This window comes from Plectropomus leopardus, chromosome 2, assembly GCF_008729295.1.
Source record: "Plectropomus leopardus isolate mb chromosome 2, YSFRI_Pleo_2.0, whole genome shotgun sequence".
NCBI classification, from domain to species: domain Eukaryota; kingdom Metazoa; phylum Chordata; class Actinopteri; order Perciformes; family Serranidae; genus Plectropomus; species Plectropomus leopardus.
In genome coordinates, this window is record NC_056464.1 from 37,873,628 (window position 1) to 37,894,749 (window position 21,122).

A 21,122-nucleotide genomic window follows, 5' to 3' on the forward strand; every position below is an offset into this window, starting at 1 on the left:
ATAAAGATGGAAATAAGTTTCTGACCCAACACAGGGAGGAAATTCACTGGAGGCAGTTGTTCAGGTACAGTCTGTTTGTACACTGCGTGAATTTTATTTTTAAGTCCAATTGCTTTTTTTTTTTAAAACATGTTTTCATTTGGTAAAATTCTAATTATTCTTTATTTTTAACTTTCTTTATATATATAAATTTATTTCCTGAATTTCCCCTGTGTAGATCAATAAAGTCTTATCTTATAAATAGTTTGCATCATAACTAGTGAAACAGAGAAAAGACCAAAACGAGCTGACAGAGCAGCAAAGAAAAACTTCACCTAAAAAAGAAAAGCAATAAAAGACAGACTGACAGAGGGATTAACACACGAGAAGAGGGGTACCTGTGTCTGTGTGTGTCTGTGTGTGTGTGTGTGTGTGTTAGGCCCAGCTGGATTACTATTATCCTCAAACACACGTTTGGATTAACTCCACAAACTGACTTCAAACACAGTGAGGAGGAACTGCTGTAACTTACACACAGTCGAGTCTCTGAGCTCTGCAGGCTGTCTCTTCCACCTCGAGTCTTTTGTTTCTGCTCTCAGCAGTCAGATCTCACATCAGCAGGTGTGTGTGTGTGTGTGTCTCCTAATCAGGTCCAATCAGCTGAAGTGACCACAGGTGGACTCTCCAGTCAGGGTGCTAGAAAAGTCTCGGAGGTAACAAAGAGAAGTGGGAGACACCTCAGCTAAAAGAACGTGAAGATCTAAACTCATTTGTTCACTTAATGAGTTTAGATTGATGAGCAGAAAAATTAATTTGAAGGTTCAGTGTGCAGAGTTTAGGACAGTGATACTCAACTTACGGTCCGCAGGCAAAATCTGGCCCCTGATAGGGTGCCACGTGGCTCCCCTGACAATTTTCTATTCACAATAAAAATAAAGTGATTGACAGTGGGAATTATATTTGTTCTTTTAGTTTACAAAAGGTGCCAGAGTGCATTAAACAGCATGAAAATAGAGCTTGGTTATTAAAAATAAATCAATAAAAAAGTGACAGTGAGGATCCACCACATACCCCAACAGAGGTGCAAGCTAAGAGCCTTATGTCCTAAAATCCTGGAAATGTCATAAAAACTGATAAACAATTTTATTTCTAGGATTTTAGGTCAATTTTATAATTTATTGACATTTCTAGGATTTTAGGACATTTCTGGGATTTTACAACGTGACTAGGATTTTTGTATTTTATAGGACTCACCGTCACTTCTAGGAGTTTTTGACATTTGTAGGATTTTAGGACATTTCTAGGAATTTAGGGCGTTACTAGGATTTTTGGACATTATGATGACTTTAGGACATTTGTAGGATTTTTTTTTCTCTGGATTAAGGACATTTCAAACATTTATGGACATTTGGTTTTAGGACCATTTATCAGACTTATCATAGCCAGAAACTATTAAAACAGAAGTTATTTCCAGCGGTCCATGGACACATCATGTGTGACAAACACTTATCAGAAAAAACAATAACCAAGTCTGAGCTTAAAAATGTGATATTTAATCAAACATTAGGATCTTAGTTCGGACCTCTGTCAGGGGGTGTGAGGGATCCTCCACTGGCACTTTTTTGATAAACAAGCACTACTTTGTTGCTGTTTATGCGCTCTAGCACCCTACATACACTAAAAGTACAAAAACTATTCCCAGTGTTGATCACTTTATTTTTATTGTGAATCAGAAAATGGTTAGGGGACCACCTGGCACCCTTTTGGGGGCCAGATTTGGCTGACAGACCATAAGTTGAGTACCATTAAATGCAAAATCAAAATTCAGAGAAAGAGAGAAAGAGAGAAACACAGAGCGCAGTCAGACTCACTGGATTTAAAAACGACAGCAAAACAGAAATTTTATTGGTCACATTAACAAAATCATATTTAAAAACCATCGTCGTCGTCGTCACATACAGAACACAGCTCCTCAGTATGTACAGGAACGTCTTTACACCTTTACAGCGTCACAGAACATGCAGATTCACTGACCTCCACACAAAGCAGCGTTTTTAAAACTGTGGGTAGAGATGAGCCCATTTCTCCAAATAATGAGGAGAAATTCATATAGATATGTTAATAGATACATGTATAAATATTTGTATTCAATGAATCCGTTTCTAGATTGAGAATATATTATAGGATTTTTCTCTTTCTCCAGTTATAGAACATTTAAATTTTCTACATTCATCTTTATTTGATTTAAAAGGGAAAGTGAGTCCATCTTGAGCAGGACTTTAAAGATTTGTAAATTAATAAATGTCAGATTATGATATGACTTTAACAACTGCGGTTACACACAATACACAAGTTAACTGTGCTCTTCACAAACTGAGAGCAAACGGGGATCAAAAAAGTGATTTAAATGAACACAGAGCTCAGTTTTTACTTTCTGTAGAGCTGACGTTGTAATAACAACAAATATTTGGATTGTTTTGAACCAAATTCAATTTATTCAGTCTGTGCCAAAAAAATGTAAACTCTTATAGAGGCGTCATTACAATGTGGATTTAAAAAATGATCCCATGTTAAATTATAATTCTGTGAGAAAAGGATAAACTTCTGTGTAAACACACCACCTCAAACTGAAACAGACCTACGGAAGCACACAAGAGACCAAAATATTTAAATTTAAACACCACTGAATTCAAAGCATAAAAAAATTGAAATATTGATTCAGATCACCTGCCAAACTGGCATAATCTGGCATAATCTGTCATAATCGACACAGGTGAACTGCATGGACCCAAACAGAATTGATATTTAAACACCATTGAATTCATGTATTTAAACAATTAATTTATTTGTTCTAGATTCACCGCTTTGAAAAAGAATATTAATTTTCTTGATTTGCAATTCAATCAAAAGCAGAATAATAACAATTTTCAAAAAATGTAGAACCAAAAATATAAATAGAAATAAAAAAAAAAAAAAATCAGGTGGCTTAAATGTGATTGGTCAAAGTCAGATACAAAGATTAAGTAGAAAAAGAACTCAGTTGAATTTTATGGGTCAAATTCAGATCTAAGAATTCAAGATGAAAAGTCTATTTATAATTTTAATTTTTTTAAATTTTAAATTTTTGGACGTGTAAAAAAACATCTTTGGAAATTTCATATTTTAATTTCAAATAAATTCAGATATGTATTTGCCATAAAATATTTTGATGCTATGAATTCACTGTATTTTAAGTATTTACATTTGAAAGTATTTTGATTTTAAGTTTTCCGTAGCTGTAAGAATTAAAATATCTTGGTCTCTTATTTGCTTCAATACAGATCAGCTGCAAATTTTATTTGGCAGCTGATCTGAATCAAGCAACATATAAAGCTCATGTTTTACCAATTTTTCTCCAAAAAAGTGGATAACTTTTAAATAGTATTTTTGCCGGAATTCATATTTTACAGTTATGCAAAGAAAAAAATTAATTTGAAATATAAAACGTCCCCCGTCTGCTCTTTAACAGTTTAAAGACCCTGGTTTTCCCTTAGAATAAAGGGATATGTCACTTTAATAATGTACATTACATCAAACATCTACAACAGAAATCAGTTTCTTTATAACAACTCTGTAATCCATAAACATTTCCACCAGCTGACAGTCAAAAGCCTCTTAAAATAAAAGTGATATATCCCTTTAAGTCCATGTTTTTCTGTGCTAAATGTTACCATCACTGTCAGGTACTGATTGCAAAAAGATTCACATCTTTGATTCACAAAACACATCTTCTCTCTCAGGCCACATAATATTTTTTTTCATACATTTCATAGATTCTAATATAACATTTCATTTCATTCTGGTTTCTTAAAGCGATATTTCACCTTGATGGAATAATTCCTTCTTCTAAAAAACATTTTAATTCTTTAATTCATCATCTCCTCCTTTCTTGTAGTGCAGCTTTGACACGCTCTCTGGACCTTTTTGTGAGCAAATTTGCTTGATTTCTTTGGAAAGTGTGATAAAAAGGCAATGACCAACTGTGCAAAAAAAAAAGTCCCACAAATTGCAGAAAATTACTAAGAGGTGACAAGATAATTTCCAAAAAAATGAGTGTATTAGTAGATTTTTAGAAAATTATCCAAAAAACAGGGACAAATGTCCAGACAATTTTATTTATAATTACAATAATTTTATAATTAAAAATATGTTAAAGAAAAAAAAATGATTTTAGTGATAGAGATTTTCCTGTATTGGTGCTTTTTATTTATTTATTTATTTTTTAATTGTGTGTTCATCTTTAAAGGCCATATTCTTGTTTGTTCTTGACTTTTTTCCACTTATTTTCAGGTAATTTTGTAACTCTTTTTGGGTTTTTTTGTGTTATTTTTTTGGCCATGTCTTGTTAAGTTGCTCATTGCTTTCTACCCATGTTTTTATAAAGAAATCAATCCAGTTTGCTCTGGTGTCAAAGGGTTAAACAACTTTCTATCACTTTCTCTTGTTATGGGAAGATAATTCATGCTGACACATTTGCACAAATTTACACACAGTTTAATTTAAATTACACAGATTTTAGTGAAAGAGATTTTCCTGTATTGGTGCTTTTTATTTTTTATTTTTTTTTTAATTGTGTGTTCATTAAAATTTAGTCAGCACATTGGTGGGTCAGGGCAACTCAATTTTTTGCTGCATGTGACAAAAAAATCCTTTTTGAATCCGTCTTGTCCCTGCTTTTATTTTGAAGGCTAAAAATGTTACAGTACAGCTTTAGCCTAAAACCAGAATTCCACCTGTGTGAAATATTGCTTCATCTCGATAAATACACATGTATTAACTCTGTATGTTTACACATAATAAAAAAAAGAGAAGGAATGTTTATACAATAGTGTTTCCACGGCAACTGCATTGAAATCATGTGACTGTTTACACCATGTGACCGACATATTGTGATATTGCGTGACACTGCTGCGACCTCCTCCTGCGTTACAGCATTAATTTGTACATTCATTGAGTCTCTGAGTAAAATGCTACGGCTGTGTGTGTGTGTGTGTGTGTGTGTGTGTGTTGTATATTTGTGCATATCTGCACATAAAGGGAAGCATCCTGTGAGCAGGAAGGACCTCTCTGTCTTTCAGTGTGCGGTTAGTTTTAGCAGAACAAAAGCTGGAGTGTTTTTAGGCGTAAACTCTTATTTTTGCTCTATTTTCAGCAGCTTGTATTTTCACCAGGAGTTTTTTTTTTCTGCAGCAGCAGGATGTGTAGTGATTAATGAGACTCAGCTCGGGGTCACGACCCTGCAAACTGCTGCTGAAGTGTCCTTGAGTCAAGTACTGAATCGCAAGCAGCTGCAGGAACACTGTGTATGACCTCTGACCTCTGACCCCTCAGTGTGCAGGAGTGGGAGGTGGGGATGGGGAGTGTTTTTGTTCGGGAGAGTGGACTTTTTTTTTTTGCATCCGCAGAGAAACAGAATCATGTGTCGTCTTGTAAATCAGAGCGCTGATTTCACACAAAGCTCATGAAGGCTGTTACTTGAAAACCCTTAATGATTTCTGCAGTTTGCATCGTTACGAAGGCTGACTCGAATGCATTGATGCTTCAGTTGTTGCCATGGTAATCAATATCGAAATCAGTATTCAAATGCTTCATTTTGAATTTTTTTTAAGCAGTAAACTGGTGGTGGAAAGTGAAAAGAGGTGACTTCTAAATGTTTAAACACTAAATGTTGAGAAAAACACGAAACATTTAGAAACATAATCAAACGTGTAAATGCTAATTGATATTTTTTCATGTCATAACTCACACTAACAGCAGCAGTGACGCAGCCTGTGTGGACAAGATAAAAAATAAATAAATAAATAAATTAAAAAAAGCCACAGATTTCTAAATGCTTCCCAAAGAGCGTACAAAAAAAGAGCACTTTAAGCAAATTTAGGAGACTAAAGTAAACTTTATGAGAATGGGCTACTCTAAAAGTACTGAACAATCCCAAATATTTTGCAAAATAAAACACCCGACTGTGATGATGAGTGATGATATTAATGCAAGTCAGACTACACAGCAACAATGACGGCTTTCAGTCCGAAAAAGTTACTTCACATTTAAACATTTAAAGGCGGTTTTGCTCAACGTTTAAACATTTTTTGATAAACAAGCTCTATTTTAATTATGAATCACTTTTCTTATTGTGAATTAGAAAATGTTTGGGGGGCCACCTGACACCCTGTGGGGGTTAAGATTTGGCTCGCGGGCTGTGAGTCGAGCATCACTGTACTAGTATGTAAACTACTGTGGCAACAAACTGAATAGAAAATTAAATGCTGAGGTTTTATTTAGGTGACTTTGTCCTTCTGATTTCCGGCAGCTATTTCTGATGACTCAGCTAAATGCTGTCCTTGGTCTGGTGTAAAATAAAGCTTTGGTTCCTGGAAAACTTCCACCAACAGATGATTTATAGTAAAAATGTGTCATTTATTCCCATGAAGGGTTTCTGTTTGTCCCCTAAGGTTCATATATTTCTCTCTTTGGGGAAACAATTAGACGTTTTAAGAGTTTGTAAGATCGTCTCCTCTGTGGTGCCCTCTCAAGGACTTTCCATGACATCTGAGCACCAACAGTCCTTGATATAAATAGACTATTTCTATGGTAACGGAGTCATTGTGCTGCCGACAGAATAAAGATTGATTTTCTGTGTGACTTTGGTCAAGGTGCTCGTGTTCGTGTCTTGACATTCAGACGCATCACAGACGAACAGAAACATAGTTCAGTTTCTTTTTCAGACGCTCCGAACTCTCGTTCTTCATCTGTTCATACAATCTTCTGTTTTAAGTTCGAGTAAATGTTGATTCATTCAGTGATTCTCATCAATAAAATGGTGAGTTCACCAAAATAAAATTTAAAAACAGGATATCAAATAAACTCATAAGCACTGGGGAGGGACCTATGCTTTTTTAAATTCAACTTTGGGTTGAGGAATACAATTTTATATGGCTGTATATTGTATTTATTTAACCACCATATGAAGACGCGCTCTCTTTTGGCCCTTTTTTGCAAGTTTAAAAGTAAATTTTTTGCTTTTTATAGTTTTTGGTGTTTTTAAAGATACCGTCTTGCAATTTTCATTAAAAAATTAAAATTATGGTTTGATTTTCAAATTTACAACATTCCCTGAAAACATGTGCAATTAAACAGGTTTATGAAACATATATCTATGACTTTTCCAAAACTATATTTAGTTTTCCAAATGTATGCAGGTCTGGCAATTGCAATTTGTAAATTCCATGACTTTTCCAGGTTTTTCATGACCATATAAACCCTGTTCAACTCCATCACTTGAGGCCATTCATCAAACATCACACAGCTCCCTCCCTGGAGACACTTTGGGCTTCACACTACTTTGTTTTCACCTGGAAACACACTTGATGAATAATATTGGCGTACTTCCCCTTTAAGAGTTTTTACACAAAAGCAATCAACAATGTTTTTGCCTCCTCCCGACCTGATTCAATCCATCAGTCTGTCACTAAACTCACTAAAAATGCTTTCAGAGCTCTTTTCTTCCAGCAGTGTGCGTCCGACCTGCACAGACAATCATTCCCATTCGTGTTGTGTTCCTGCTGTTGTTTCCACCTCCTAATGAAGACCTGCAGGCTGAACCTGATCTACCAACAACAATCGACGTTAAGGGGATGTTTTTCGTCGAAAGCGCCTCGCTTCGTGCAGAGTCACTCCTCCACGAAATGGAAAATCTCTTCAAGAATCACCTCACGTCATCCAGCGTCTCTGCCGCATCCTATCAGCTCTCCCTCATCTTTTTATCTCTTTCACTCTCACAAAAACTCTTCTGCATCTGTTAACTTCACAGTTCTGTTTCTCTCAATCACACTGAAGTCACAGAAATATCATCATCTGTGCGCTGCTTACTATTGTTGCAGACTAGAGATGTACAAAAAGCAAACTCTACTGTCGTAATTTTGGACAGATAAGTCTCAGCTCTACAACATCTAGTAGCATCTTCATGCAGATGTTTCTGCATCATTCTGTATAGTTGGTGAATATATCAGATGATCACCAGTTAACCGTTAACCGCTGAAATCTTAAGTACAAACATTCAAAACATTGCAAAAAGTCCTATAAATTTTCCAACTGCATTATTTGTAACAATACAAATAGCCTCTTCCCGCCACAATTAGCAGGTTTTTTTAAACACGTGTAAACCCACTACCAGTAGAGCAGAGCTGTGTACACGGCTCTGCAGCAGACTAGTATGTGTGTGTGGGTTGTTTTGGTGTGTCTGTTCGACCGAGGAACAGGTAAACAGTCTCACTCCTTCAGTCTGTCTTTCAAACTCGGTGCAGACTAATTTGGATCGATGTTTTAGCGCCGCTCTGGAGGAGATGTTATTAGTGGTTGTGCGTCATTGCATCTCGCTATTTAAGGAGCTGAAATTAGCACGTTCACTTGTTCACGTTGTGTTTCCATCAACGCCGATCTGAGCCTGAGTCGGTAAATACGAACTGCAGAGTCATTTGAAATGATTGATGGATTAATGTATAGTGCTTTTCTAGTATTTTTTTTTAACAACTCAAAGTGCTCTCACATTACGAGTTCCTACATTAACATACACAGTCATTCACTCGTGGCCAAGGCTACCGTACAAGCCGCCACCTGCTGCTCAGGTCTTTGACCATTCACACACACTCACACACTGATGGAACAGCCATCAGGAGCATTTTGGGGATTAGTGCCTTGCCAAAGGGCACTTCAGCGTGTTGAGTGGAGGAGCTGGGGATTGAATCACCGACCCTCTGAATAGAGGACAACCCACTCTACCTCTGAGCCACAGCCGAATGCCAATTTTACGCATTCCCATTGCATTAAATAGCCAGGTGTTAGAGTCTTTTTTGTGCAGTGGAAATGAGGTTTAAAAAGCATTTTGAGATCTTACACAACTATAGTTGTCAAGTTTAGGGAATGTGAGCTGGATTAAATCTTTTTGATTTGTTGCTCTTTGCAGAGATGCTACTTAAAATTTCTTTTTACTATTGCATCATGACAAAGTCTGACTTTGCTTCTAAAATAAGAACTTCGTCACAGTTTTGGACTGACTGAACTGAAGGTTAAAAGAAACCGTCGACTGTCGGAGGGAATCGGGATGCAAACAGTGATCTTTTGGGCACTTTCTGTTGTTTTTTATTGGGGTGGAGAGTCTCAAAAACTTGCACCACTTTCTCCAAACCACACACAGTCGAGTCCAAACAAGCACCCAAACATAAGGCCGATGTTTCGTTTTGGGATTTAGCCATAAAGCCGCACATTTTCCACCAGAAGCAGCAGAACCGAGTCTTTTATACTCAAGGACGCCTCAGCAGAGACACACTGCAGCGCGGATCAAGACTGTCCACTCTGTAAAATCACCCTGCTGCCTCAAAGACTAACAGCACCAACCAGTATGCATCGTTTCATTTTGCTTTTTAATATCTGTAATGGACACTCTGAATTTCCTGCAGCACATTTTAGGGAGGCTAAGTGTGCTTCCTTTTTAATCATCATCATCATTTACAGTCAGCATTTCATCTGCTGCATATCTACTAAAGCTGAAAACACTGGGTGATAAAATGGCAAATTAATTAATTAATTAATTAATTGGCAAATTTACTAATAAATCTATCCAGGGGCCGGTCGCAGCAGCCCCATACATGTTTCTAGGATTTTAGGACATGTCTCAGATTTTAGGACATTAGGGACATAGCTAGGTCCTCTGTCATGGGGTGTCCTCCACCTTCAAGTCGGTGTTATTAAATTTATCTAAATGTTAAATAATGAAGCCCAAATGTTTTGTTCATCAGCTGTGTCTTTGATTAGATCAGTTAGTTAAGCTGCTGCAAACTGAAAAAAATTGCTCCAGCTGTGACGAGATTTTGCACACTTTGTGGTTTCTGAGTGTTTAGCTTTTGTCCTTGACATCCAGCATGTCTGTGTAGTATTTACTGTATAATTGTACTGCAAAAAGTGACATACTCTAATAAACAGCTTGAGATTAGTACGTTAGACTCGAGATGTCCTCACAAGAACGGAGCCACAAACTGGTTTGTGAGGTCAGCTGACGTATGTGGACATTTATGTGTGTGTGTGTGTGTGTGTGTGTGTGTGTGTGTGTGTGTGTGTGTGGCTACGTTGCCCTTGGCTAACTGGCTCACTATACAGACCTTAATACATTAGCATAATAATATTCGCGTATACACAATTTACAGTGTCAGTGTTAACTCATTAAGGCATATTGTATCCTTACATGACATAAATAACATCTGTTTACATATAATACAGGTAAGTAGGCGCTGTGTCATTAAAGGTTCATTCCAGTCAAAATCGGCTTCGTCTCCGGACTAAGAGCTGCAGTCACATAGAAAAAAACACTCACAAAGCACCTTGATGTTTGCTTTTTTTGAAATAAGTTAGCTATTTTGTATTTAAAGAGCAGTTTTGAATTTTTTTTTATAGATTTTATGAACTGAGAGAGTCACGATACACTGTAAAATATGACAAGTTGATCAGACTTTAAAAAAAGTCTAGGAAACATATTGCCTTAAAAAAGTTAGTAAATATAACTATTCTTCTGTTATGTTTACTTTACACCTATTTGTAAGGTTTACTTAAAATGTTTTTCAGTTTGTGAAGTCAATTTAAAAATGACAGTTGAAATTACTCGTTCTTCCTGAGGGATAGTAACTCAAACGAACCAAGTTAGTCTGACCTAACTGATAGTAGTATTTACTAAGTAGTATTTTGGAAACTGAACATTTTAAGATTACGTTTTTAATTTTAATTTTATTTTATCTTTATTTATTTTTGTGTGCAATTTAAACTCAAACTACTGTGTTAACTGATTTAAAACAAAATTCAAGTTATAGTAACTTAATGAAATTGGCCCGATAATTCAACTTTTCTCTACCTTCAGTTCAGGATTTTAAATCCCCCTCCCCCACTGAACATTCAGACAGTTAAAACTGTGTTAGGAACCTGCAGGCAAAACAAATATACGACACAAATGACATTTTCTTGTTTTAAAACAAAATGCCTTTGATTGTCGAAGACGCGCTAATTCTCCTAACTCAGTGTAGTGCACCTGAAGCACATGAGTTCATTATAAGCTGTCATAACTCAGAAATTGCTGATGCAAACTGATGCATTTTTTTGTTTGTTGTTGAGCCGAATCTTTTTTTCTTTTATAGTGCATGCAAAATCCTTCTCATCATGACACAAAATACAAAAAAACTCTTTGGTAAAGTCTGACCAACTTTGTTTACTTAAAATCTTAAGTTGCTATCACTTAGAAAAAACAAGTTAATTAAAGTTGTCATTTTTAAGTTGACACAACTTCACAAAAGTACATACAACTAAAATTTAAGCAAACTTCACAATAAGTTATGAAATAAACATAAATTAAGACTGATGCTTATATTCACTTACCCTTCTCACAGCAATTCTAGATTTTTTTAAAGTACAATCCGCTCGTTTACAGCGTAGCTAGTATCGTGAGGTTTTCTTACTGCAGCAGCGACTAGCCTTTAGCACAATAGCTCCTTTCATCATCCACCGAACACTCAGGGCCTCAGATAAATATAACTATTCATACAAAGGAGCTGCTGATGGTGGATATTCACTTGCAACATGATACAAAGACTCGCTCCTAATGCTGCTGGAAAGTGATGCTAGCAAAAAATGCTGATTAGTAAACATGAGGCAACAGTTTTTTGGTGATGCAGCATGAGACTCTCGGATATGTGACTGCTGAGTTCTGGGTTGTTTTGTATCTCGATGTGACGCTGGATTCACTGAAGGCAGCGTTTCTTCAGCCACCAGCAGTGAGAGTGTTGATTTTCACGCCTTCACTTCACAGATTTTCTTGTCTCTCTTATATAACGACGCGTCTTTTCCAGCTGTCTGCCCTCCAAACACATGTGCAATCTCAACTTGACTACCCGAAAATCGATTCAGCCTGGTGGAGACATTCCTGTGATTAAACCCAGTCTGCTTTTTTTTTTTGTAATAAAAAAACGGAATCGATTTGCAACCAAGACGCAGAGACATAATCTTCATTGCTCGTGTTGCGGGGAGAAAAAACCCACAAAGACACAAAAAACATCTTCGAGTGAAGGACGAGGACGATTACTGACGAGCAAATCTGGTAAGAAGAGCTCTTGGAGCTGATGCAATGCTTTCTGGGTGATGTGTGTCACCCTCAACACATCAGCTCTGAGTCACCTCTTCACTCTGTATCTTATTGTATTTCATTATAGAAGCTGTCTATTTTTATCGTACACATTTGTCCTTCTGGTAAATAAAGGCTGATCACACTGTTGCATTCACAGGAGAACACAAATCAGCAAAATATTTTTAAATGTCAAATACTAAAGCTGCATTTGGCCCCGATCAGTCAGTGTGTTTTAACAGCTTAGGGCGGATCGTTTTCAATGAAAGTGAAGTGTTTTGCTTGCTGCTTCTGCCTTGCAAAGCACACGTACATTAAAAAATGAAAAAAAATGAGAAAAGGTGTTTTTTGAGAAATTATTTTTAAAAAGCTAGCAAAAAAATCTCTAGAAAAAAGAAAAAAGCTAGGGAAAAACAAAAAAAAAATTGTTATTATTATTATGTTTAAAAAATTATTTATATTTTTTTTTTGCATTTTTTCTTTTTCTTTGCACATTTCCAATTTTTTAAATAAAAACTAATTTTTTGGGTAATTTTCTTATACCTGTCACTAATTTCTTGCAGATTTTTGCATATCTTCTTCCTTCATTGCTCACTGCCTTCTTTCCATGCTTTTGAAAGAAAACAAGCCAAACTGTTGAGGTTTCAAAGGATTAAAAGGATGAAAGTCACAGTATTTAGATAATAAAGTTGTCATATTACAGGGAGAAGGGAGTGATATTATGAGAACTAAGTCACAGTATTACGAGGAAAAGGCTGCAGAGAACCAACTGAGAAGCTCAACCATTAAGTCTGTGTGCAGCCAGAGAACCAAATAATGAATAAAGCATAAAGCTGCAGAGTTTCATGTCGATACTCAGCGTTTCTTTCACATGACTCATTTTATCAATTAAACATATTGCTTTGCTTAATGCAGGTTTAAATTGACCCTTTTTGCCTGATATTTAGGTTCCTGCAGGTTTCAGAGGGCCAGTGGTGACACAGTTTTAAGATTATTTATCTTCTTTACTTTCATCGTCCGTGTATTGCTGATGCAGGTGGTGAGTGTAAACGTCTCACCGGAGTGAATTATTACTTTAAAAAAATTGTTGCCTCTGTTTATTTGTGTGCGGGCTAGCATCAAACTTTCCACGATACTTCATTTAGACAGTCCAGTAATGACACTTTCTATCAGATGGCTGTAATGTCTAATAGATTTGCAGTGATATTCACAGCAGCAGCAGCATGACAAGTCAGATATTATTATTAGGGTTTAAAATATGGCTAAATGCTGTTCTGGACTTCATAAATAAAGAGTTATTTCTGCAGCGGTGACAAACCACCAGGGCTGTCGGACACAATGTGCTTTCTGTTGTAAAAGCATTGTTTACTGATTAACATACTTTGATTTATATTTGAACTTTGATTATACGACCATTCACCTCCAAATGTGCTCTTTTCCACGCCCAAATATTGTAAGCTTACCTCAAATCTTCTACCGGATCGAGCCCTCGTTTGTTAAGTATTACATCCTTTATGATTGGTTTGAATGAGTATCTCATTAACTGGTTCTTCCCAAAACGCTGGGTTAAAGCTCTGCAGCAGAGAGCCTTGTGCCCAACATGTGCTTTTCCTGTCAGCACAAACCAAGGGGAGCAGCACCATTTTGCATCCCCATTTTGCACCTCACTCAGAGGAAGGCAGGTTGAAAATAAAGGACAGCTAGTTGACTCTGTGTGCAGCAGCAGAAGAGGAGGACTGAGCAGCAGCAGCAGCAGCAGCAGCAGGAGGAGGATTCCTGCTCGGTCCTGGTTCTGATTTGGAGTCCCGGCTCGGACCTGGCTGTATGTTATTCCTTGTCTTTGCGTGTTCCACCCAAAGCTCCTCACCTCCGTCCCCTCCCTCGCCTCCTGCCTCTCCGGTCGCCAGCTGCTTCATCCTCAGGTTGATGGAGCCGTAAGTCCTCTTGGGGCGAACAAACGCCGCCCTGCGTCGGTACATTTCGCCCCGGCAGATGGACACCATGAGCAGCACGGACAGGAACATCCCCCCCAGAGTCAGCAGGCCGAGGCCCGCGATGATGCACTTGTCCAGGTGGGAGCCCAGCTGGGCGTAGTACATCTCCAGCTTCTCCATCTGGCGGGCCGACACGGAGTCTGGGTCGACTTTGGCCTCTCGGGGGATGGTGTAGGCGATGACCACCAGGACGATGCCGCTCACCAGGAACACCAGGGCGAAGATGAAGCCGTAGTCCGCAGAGTGGTCGTCGGCGGGGTGGAACTCTGTGAAATCCTGGCCCTCCTCCTGCCCTCCACCTCCTTCCTCCTCATCGTATGATCGCGGAGACAGCTCCTGATGCTGCTGCTCCCCCTGAAAGACAGAAACACAGACATAAACATATGAATACATAAACAAATAAAAAGAAAGAAAGAAGAAAGAAAAACAAATAACAAAAGAAAGAAAGATACGAAAGAAAGAAAGAATTAAGAAATAAAGAAAAACACAAAGAGAAAAACCACGAAAAAAAGACAAGATAGGGCATAAAAAAGGATAAATCAGAGCAGCATAATGAGCAAGAATAAACCCATTATTGATGAAAGACGGAGAAAAAACAGGCACAAATACAAGAAAGAGTCTTTTAGTGTCGACATCAGTCACATTTTATAATATTAATAATTCAACATCTCATTGAAGTGGCATCTGACCAACAATCTGGTCCACAGTGGCTGCCACAAAAAAAAAACCATGGAAATATACTGTAAAGAAAGGTTTAGTTTAGTATATTTGCACATACACGTTTATATATATATATAAAAAAAAGAAGATTAAAGTTTAATCATTACACAGGAGAGGTTAGAAGCCAAAAAAAGGATAAAAAGTTTGTATGCAAAGAGAGATGCATTTCAAAGAAATCAATGAAATCCTATCAGTCTTTGCAAATCAGAAACTTTTCAGATGTTTTTTGATACAATAATGTCGATAGCGATCGCACAGATGGGACTAAGTTGTTCCAAAGAGATGGTCCTCTGCGTTTCAATGACTATTGATTACAAAAGGTTCAATAATACGAAAAATAAAAGTCGTTGAATGAGTGAACGTCTGAGAAATGCTTAAAGAAGCTCTGGAAAACACTCAGCTTGACACGAGTTAGGTTCACATATTTATACACGAATACACAAGTCTGCTATATGTTTATATTCATGTTAAAAATCAATAGAAGCTGATATTTTCTGAAGAAAGAAGCAGATGAGTCGTATCTTGTAGCAAAGCTAGTCACTCAGTTCATTGTGGTATTTCCATGTGAGTTTTTCATCTACTATAACGAGAATGAGACATTTATTGTAAGAAAACTGAGTTATTTTGATGTTAACTGATTATTTTGGCTTTTTCATTTGTATATTGTTCATTCTTGTTCCAAAATATCATGAAATTAAATCTGTTTATATATATTTAGAGAGAATTTGTTCATTTGTTAGTAGTATTTGTTGGGATAATTCATGAGACGACTATTTTAATTTAAGTGCAACCGAACTATTTCAGAAAAATAAATCATACCATAAAGTAATTATTCAGCCTCAGGCTAAAAGGTTTTTGATGTCTTTATGAGCATATCATGTTTTCTGTTAACGTTAATCTCCGGTTACACAATAAATTAATCTCTCCTTGTGTAACCAGACTCTTCAGCGCTTTTCCAATAAAACAATGAATTCCTGACATAAAATGACTTCCCCGTGTAACCTTTTATGTGCTCCTGTTTGGTTGTAATTCACCACTCTGGCGGAGTTCAGACTTTGATCGATTCGGGGCTCGAGAGCTTGAGGCTTTTCGGCGACAAGTTAGCTCCACAATCTGCTGCTGTCCCGGTTTATCCCGTCCATCATGCTTTGTTTAACCTGGGATTCAGTGTAAGCTTGTATTTAGGATTCTGGACGGCGTGCAGTGCACAGTCATGGAGACAGCACTGTTTCAAATGTTTAGTCCACTTCCTATATGTGAAAAATTTCTGTAGTGATATATATATATGTATGTAGATACGTATGTATGCATGGGTATATGTATGTGCACAAATAGACATCAATATTATTTTCATTGTATTGATTTTTTTTATTTTGCTTTATCATATATTTTACCTTAACTTTTAATTATGATTATTTTGATGATTATCATATTTTTTTTATTATCTTTTTTATTTTAAGTTTTATTAGTATGATCATTATCACTGTTATTTTCCATGTTTCTCTGTTGCATACATATATATATATATATATATATATATATATATATATATATATATATATATTACTGTGTGATTCTGTCTGGTTTAAAATTGGTAAAAACTTGTAAAAAATCTTTAAAACATTTTTTGGCTCCCCCTGCTGGGATTTAGGCCATCATGTTGGTGCATTCATGGATATAATCAATGACATCTGAGAAGATTTTGTTATTTGTTACGTAACGTTCGTGTTGCAATAAAAATATGTTTCATTTGGAGTTCTGTCTGATTTGACTGTTTTTGTTAAAGGGTTAAGTAATAACATCCCGGGCTGTTCGCGGGCTGTTCGCGGCTAAAGTTTTCCGGTAACGACCTCGCTACTTGTTGCTAACTTTAGCAGCTAGCCATTAACCCCTCAGCTGTATCTTATGTCAGTGTCCGTTAATTTGAACTTGGCGGATTCAAACGGTTTCGGGAAGACATTTTATCATCTGAGCCGGACTAAAGACATTTATGTGAGCGCAAAAACACACAAAAACACCCAACTGATCTCACCTTGTTGCTGGCTGAGGTTGATGGCGGGCAGCCCCGCAGACGCAGCCGCGCCTTGATGCTGGTACTCGGGCTCCTCGTCTTGCTGGTAGGAGGCGTTCTCGAAGCCCCGGGTGGCGCAGCACGCTGTGGCCGCTGTCCAGGGCGCTGAGGCCGGCGTCGGGGACACGCCCCGCTGGCCTCCTCCGCCCCGCAGCTCCCGGAGCTCTACGGCGTTAAAAGAGGACTCCATCGATATGTGTTGGATGTGCTCATGTCTTCACCATCCCTCCTCTCTGCGATATCCTCACTGAAAAAAGACAAAATAATAACTGAGTGAGCAGAGAAGGTCTAATACAAAGGCCTTTATCTGTTAAAAGACATGATCAACATACTGAGGTTTTATGTCATATTTATGGTATCTCTTTCATTTATTATTTTTCTAAACTGTGTTTATGCTTTTTTAACAAATAAATTATTACTTATAATCAACTCTAACAAACATATATATTCATACATGCACACATAGTACAGTTAAAAACAACAACAAACAAACACACGCACACAAACAAATAAAAAACAACTACTTAGTTTCTCGACTAGCCTTCTGTATTTTGGCAGTTTTAATTTAGTTATGGCACTAATTACTAAAAAAATAAATAAAATTATTGCAAGCTTCTAAACAATCTCAGTAAGCTAAATAAAACCATTAAAGCAGTTAATGCTGCAGGCCTGTTCAGAGGGGAACACACACACACACACACACACACACAGAACATCACATGAACATCTGAATCACCTGCATCTCACCTTGATAGTTATTCATTTCCATATCTTCTAATCACCATTACTGCTTTCACTTCCCGTTGACCACTACAGAGAGTTAAAATCAGATCCTAAATCCAACACATCTGTAAAACACACGCACACACAACACACACACACACACACACACACACACACACACACACACACACACACACACACACTTAGCACAGGCACAGGTAACAGTGAGACAAACGGTACATTTGCAAATATTTAAAATCATGCATCATTTTTACAGAGAATGAACTCTCACTCTGCATTTTAACACCTCTGAGCTCTGGGTGTGAACGCTGTTCATGTGCACACGCACGCACGCACGCACGCACGCACGCACGCACGCACACACACACACACACACACACACACACACACACACACACACACACACACACACACACACACACACTCACATAATTTAATAAATTATGAGGCAGAACTTCAGACATAAAATATGTCATTTTTGTATTATTATGTATTTATTTATTTAATCTCAATCAAAATTATTATTATTATTGTTATTTTATTTTTATTTTTTTAAAAAGACAACCACATTTTTATTGTTTCTACAGCCAGTTAATCTAGCATTTCTAACATAATTTAACCAAATATGAGGTGTAACTTCATACATAAAATGCAACATTTTTGTATTGTTATGTATTTATTCATTTAATCTTAATCTAATTATTATTATTATTATTTTATTATTTTAAAAGACAACCACATTTTTTATTGTTTCTACAGCTGGATAATCTAGCATTTCTAACATAATTTAACCAACAATGGGGTGTAAGACATAAAATGTGACATTTTTGTATTATTATTATAATTTCTTATTTTCTATAATTGAATGAATGATATAATAGTTTTATTATAGTTTCTACAGCCCGTTAATCTCCGGGGAGCTCCAGGCTAAAGTAGCCCACTGACACAGTTATCATTTATCCGCAGATCGAGCCCCGTGGCCCCGCAGAGGAGCGCCTGGGAGCCCGTGGGCAGCAAGGAATCTGGCCGTCAGCACCACCGTGACCTTGTGATGCGCCAAACAGCCCAAAACCTGGACCACTACACTCCGCCTGTGTGTGTGTGTGTGTGTGTGTGTGTGTGTGTGTGTGAAAGATAATATCTGACTGATAAGCAGCACACCGACTGACACGTTATTCATTACCCCGATCTGACTGCAGATAACACGGACACGGAGAGAGAGGAGGGAGCGTCAAAGGAGGATCTTATTCTGGGAGAAAATATGCAAACGAGCAACATTAAGTGCCGATTTCTCTCCGGAGGGAAACACCGGGGATGGATTCAGTATCCAGGCAGCATCCACCCAGCTCCCCCCGCTGAATCCGAACAAACACCGCGGATATAATCGATCATCTGCAGGATTATCGATGAGAGGTTTTTGCGTAAAGGTGCCGGGATGACAGCGCGTGGTCTTTACCTGGTGCTGAAGCCGCGACCAGGCGGGAATCCAGACGGCTGTGAGACATCGCATCCGGAGAGATGGATGCTGTTGGATCATGTGTGAGGAGGATGCAGAGGGAGGGAGGGAGAGGACCGGGGGGTGAGACTGACCATGCGCAAAACCAGCCCGTGGTTCTCCCTGCTGGTGTCTGAAGAGCTGGTGGAGTCATCAGAAAGGTGTGGTGGGGAAATAGATGAAAGGGTGACATCAATCAGTAAGATAAAACTTAAAGAGACAGTTCACCCCCAAATCATTTCCCCACTTTCTCCTGTAGTGCTATTTATTAATCCAGAGCAGTGATACTTATTTATGGCTCCCAGTAGGGTGCCAGGTGGCCCCCCAACCATTTTCCAAATCACAATAAAACTATATTGATTCACACTGGGAAGTGTTTTGTTACTTTTACTATACATAAGGTGCAAGAGTGCAAAAAACAGCATCAAAATAGAGCTTTTTTATTAAAAAAGAAAAATAAATGCCAGTGGAGGATCCCCTGCATCCGCCTACAGAGCAAAGCAAAGCCCGAATGTCCTAAAATCCTGGAAATGTCCTGAATTATAGAAAAGTCCTAAAAAGTCCCAAAACCTTAGAAATGCCCAGAAATGTCCTAAAATCATAGAGATCTTGTGTCCTAAAATCCTAAAAACATCCCAGTCCCAGAACAATCCTAAAATCTTGGAAACACCCTAAAATCTCAGAAATGTCCTAAAATCCTAAAAACATCTGTTAGTTCTAGAAACGTTCTAAAATCATAGAAATGTCCTGAAATCCTGGAAATGTCAGAAATATCCTAAAATCCTAGAAATGTCCTGAAATCCTGGAAACATCAGATATGTCCTAGAATCCTGGAAACATCCCAAAATCCTAGAAATGACTTAAAATCCCCAAACCATGTAAGTTCTAGAAACGCCCTAAAATCCTAAAATCATCTGTTAGTTCTAGAAATATCCTGAAATCCTGGAGATGTCCTAAAATGCTGAAACATGCTAAAATCATGTAAATGTCCTAAAATCCTGGAAACACCAGAAATGTCCTGAAATCCTAAAAACATCTGTTAATCCTAGAAATGTACTGAAATCCTGGAAATGTCCTAAAATCCTAGAAAAATGCTAAAATCCTGTATGCATGCATCCATGTCCAAAAACCTGGAAAAATGCCAGAAATGTCCTGCAATCCTAAAAACCTCGGTTAGTTCTAGAAAATCCTAAAATCCTAGAAATGTCCTGAAATCCTGTAAACACGTATGGGGCCGCTGAGACTGGCCCCTGGCCTCCTTTCATTTTGCAAAAGTGGCCCTCAAACAAAGCAGGTTGCAAACTAAACAGGAAATACTATCATGAAATACATAAAAGGTTAAATTACCTAAATTTGTGACCTTCTGGTTCTCCATCTTATTAAATCTGTTTTGCAAATAGAAAAAAACAGAAACAGTGCTTTGAATTCAAAAACAATGCTGTGACTTTGGCCTTTGGCTCTCCTCGAGATTTTGGAGGATGAATTGAAAAATCTGCTGCATGTCGGCGTGTGAAAAAAGATTAAAATCTCCACAGAGAGCGAGAAACCGTGCCCGTTTCCATGGCAACACATATCTAGTGCAGACATGAGCGAGCCGTCATCATAAAAAATCTTTTTTTTTCTCTCTTAGCTCCTCTCATTCAAAAAAAAATCTTTTCACGTGAATAAAAGATTGTGATTTGTACGACGTACTGATGTGTGTGCTGCTCTGAACCGTGACGTGTTCGTCCTCTTCACCGTTAATCCTGAGCTGACGAGGTTCATGTCTGCAACACAGTGAACAACAGTTTGTTATTAATACAACATTTAACAGTCGTACAAAAAAATCTATGATAGAAGAAAAGCTGGTTCAAACGCTGCAGCTTCACGACGTGGTGCTGAATAAAAGATGTTCCTCTCAGGTTCATCAGAAAACTGTCACCGCTG

General features: G+C 37.6%; 1 protein-coding gene across 1 annotated transcript; it reads right to left on the bottom strand.

Annotated features, from left to right (window-relative positions):
- Positions 1-13,813: 13,813 nt before the first annotated feature.
- Positions 13,814-19,220, bottom strand: tmem74b (transmembrane protein 74B). Its single transcript, XM_042499198.1, is given in 5 exon segments — positions 13,814-14,520; positions 16,919-16,951; positions 16,953-17,204; positions 17,705-17,767; positions 19,158-19,220. Coding segments are annotated over 3 exon segments (876 nt in total). The 5' UTR covers positions 17,148-17,204; positions 17,705-17,767; positions 19,158-19,220; the 3' UTR covers positions 13,814-13,872.
- Between the last annotated feature and the right edge of the window lie 1,902 nt (positions 19,221-21,122).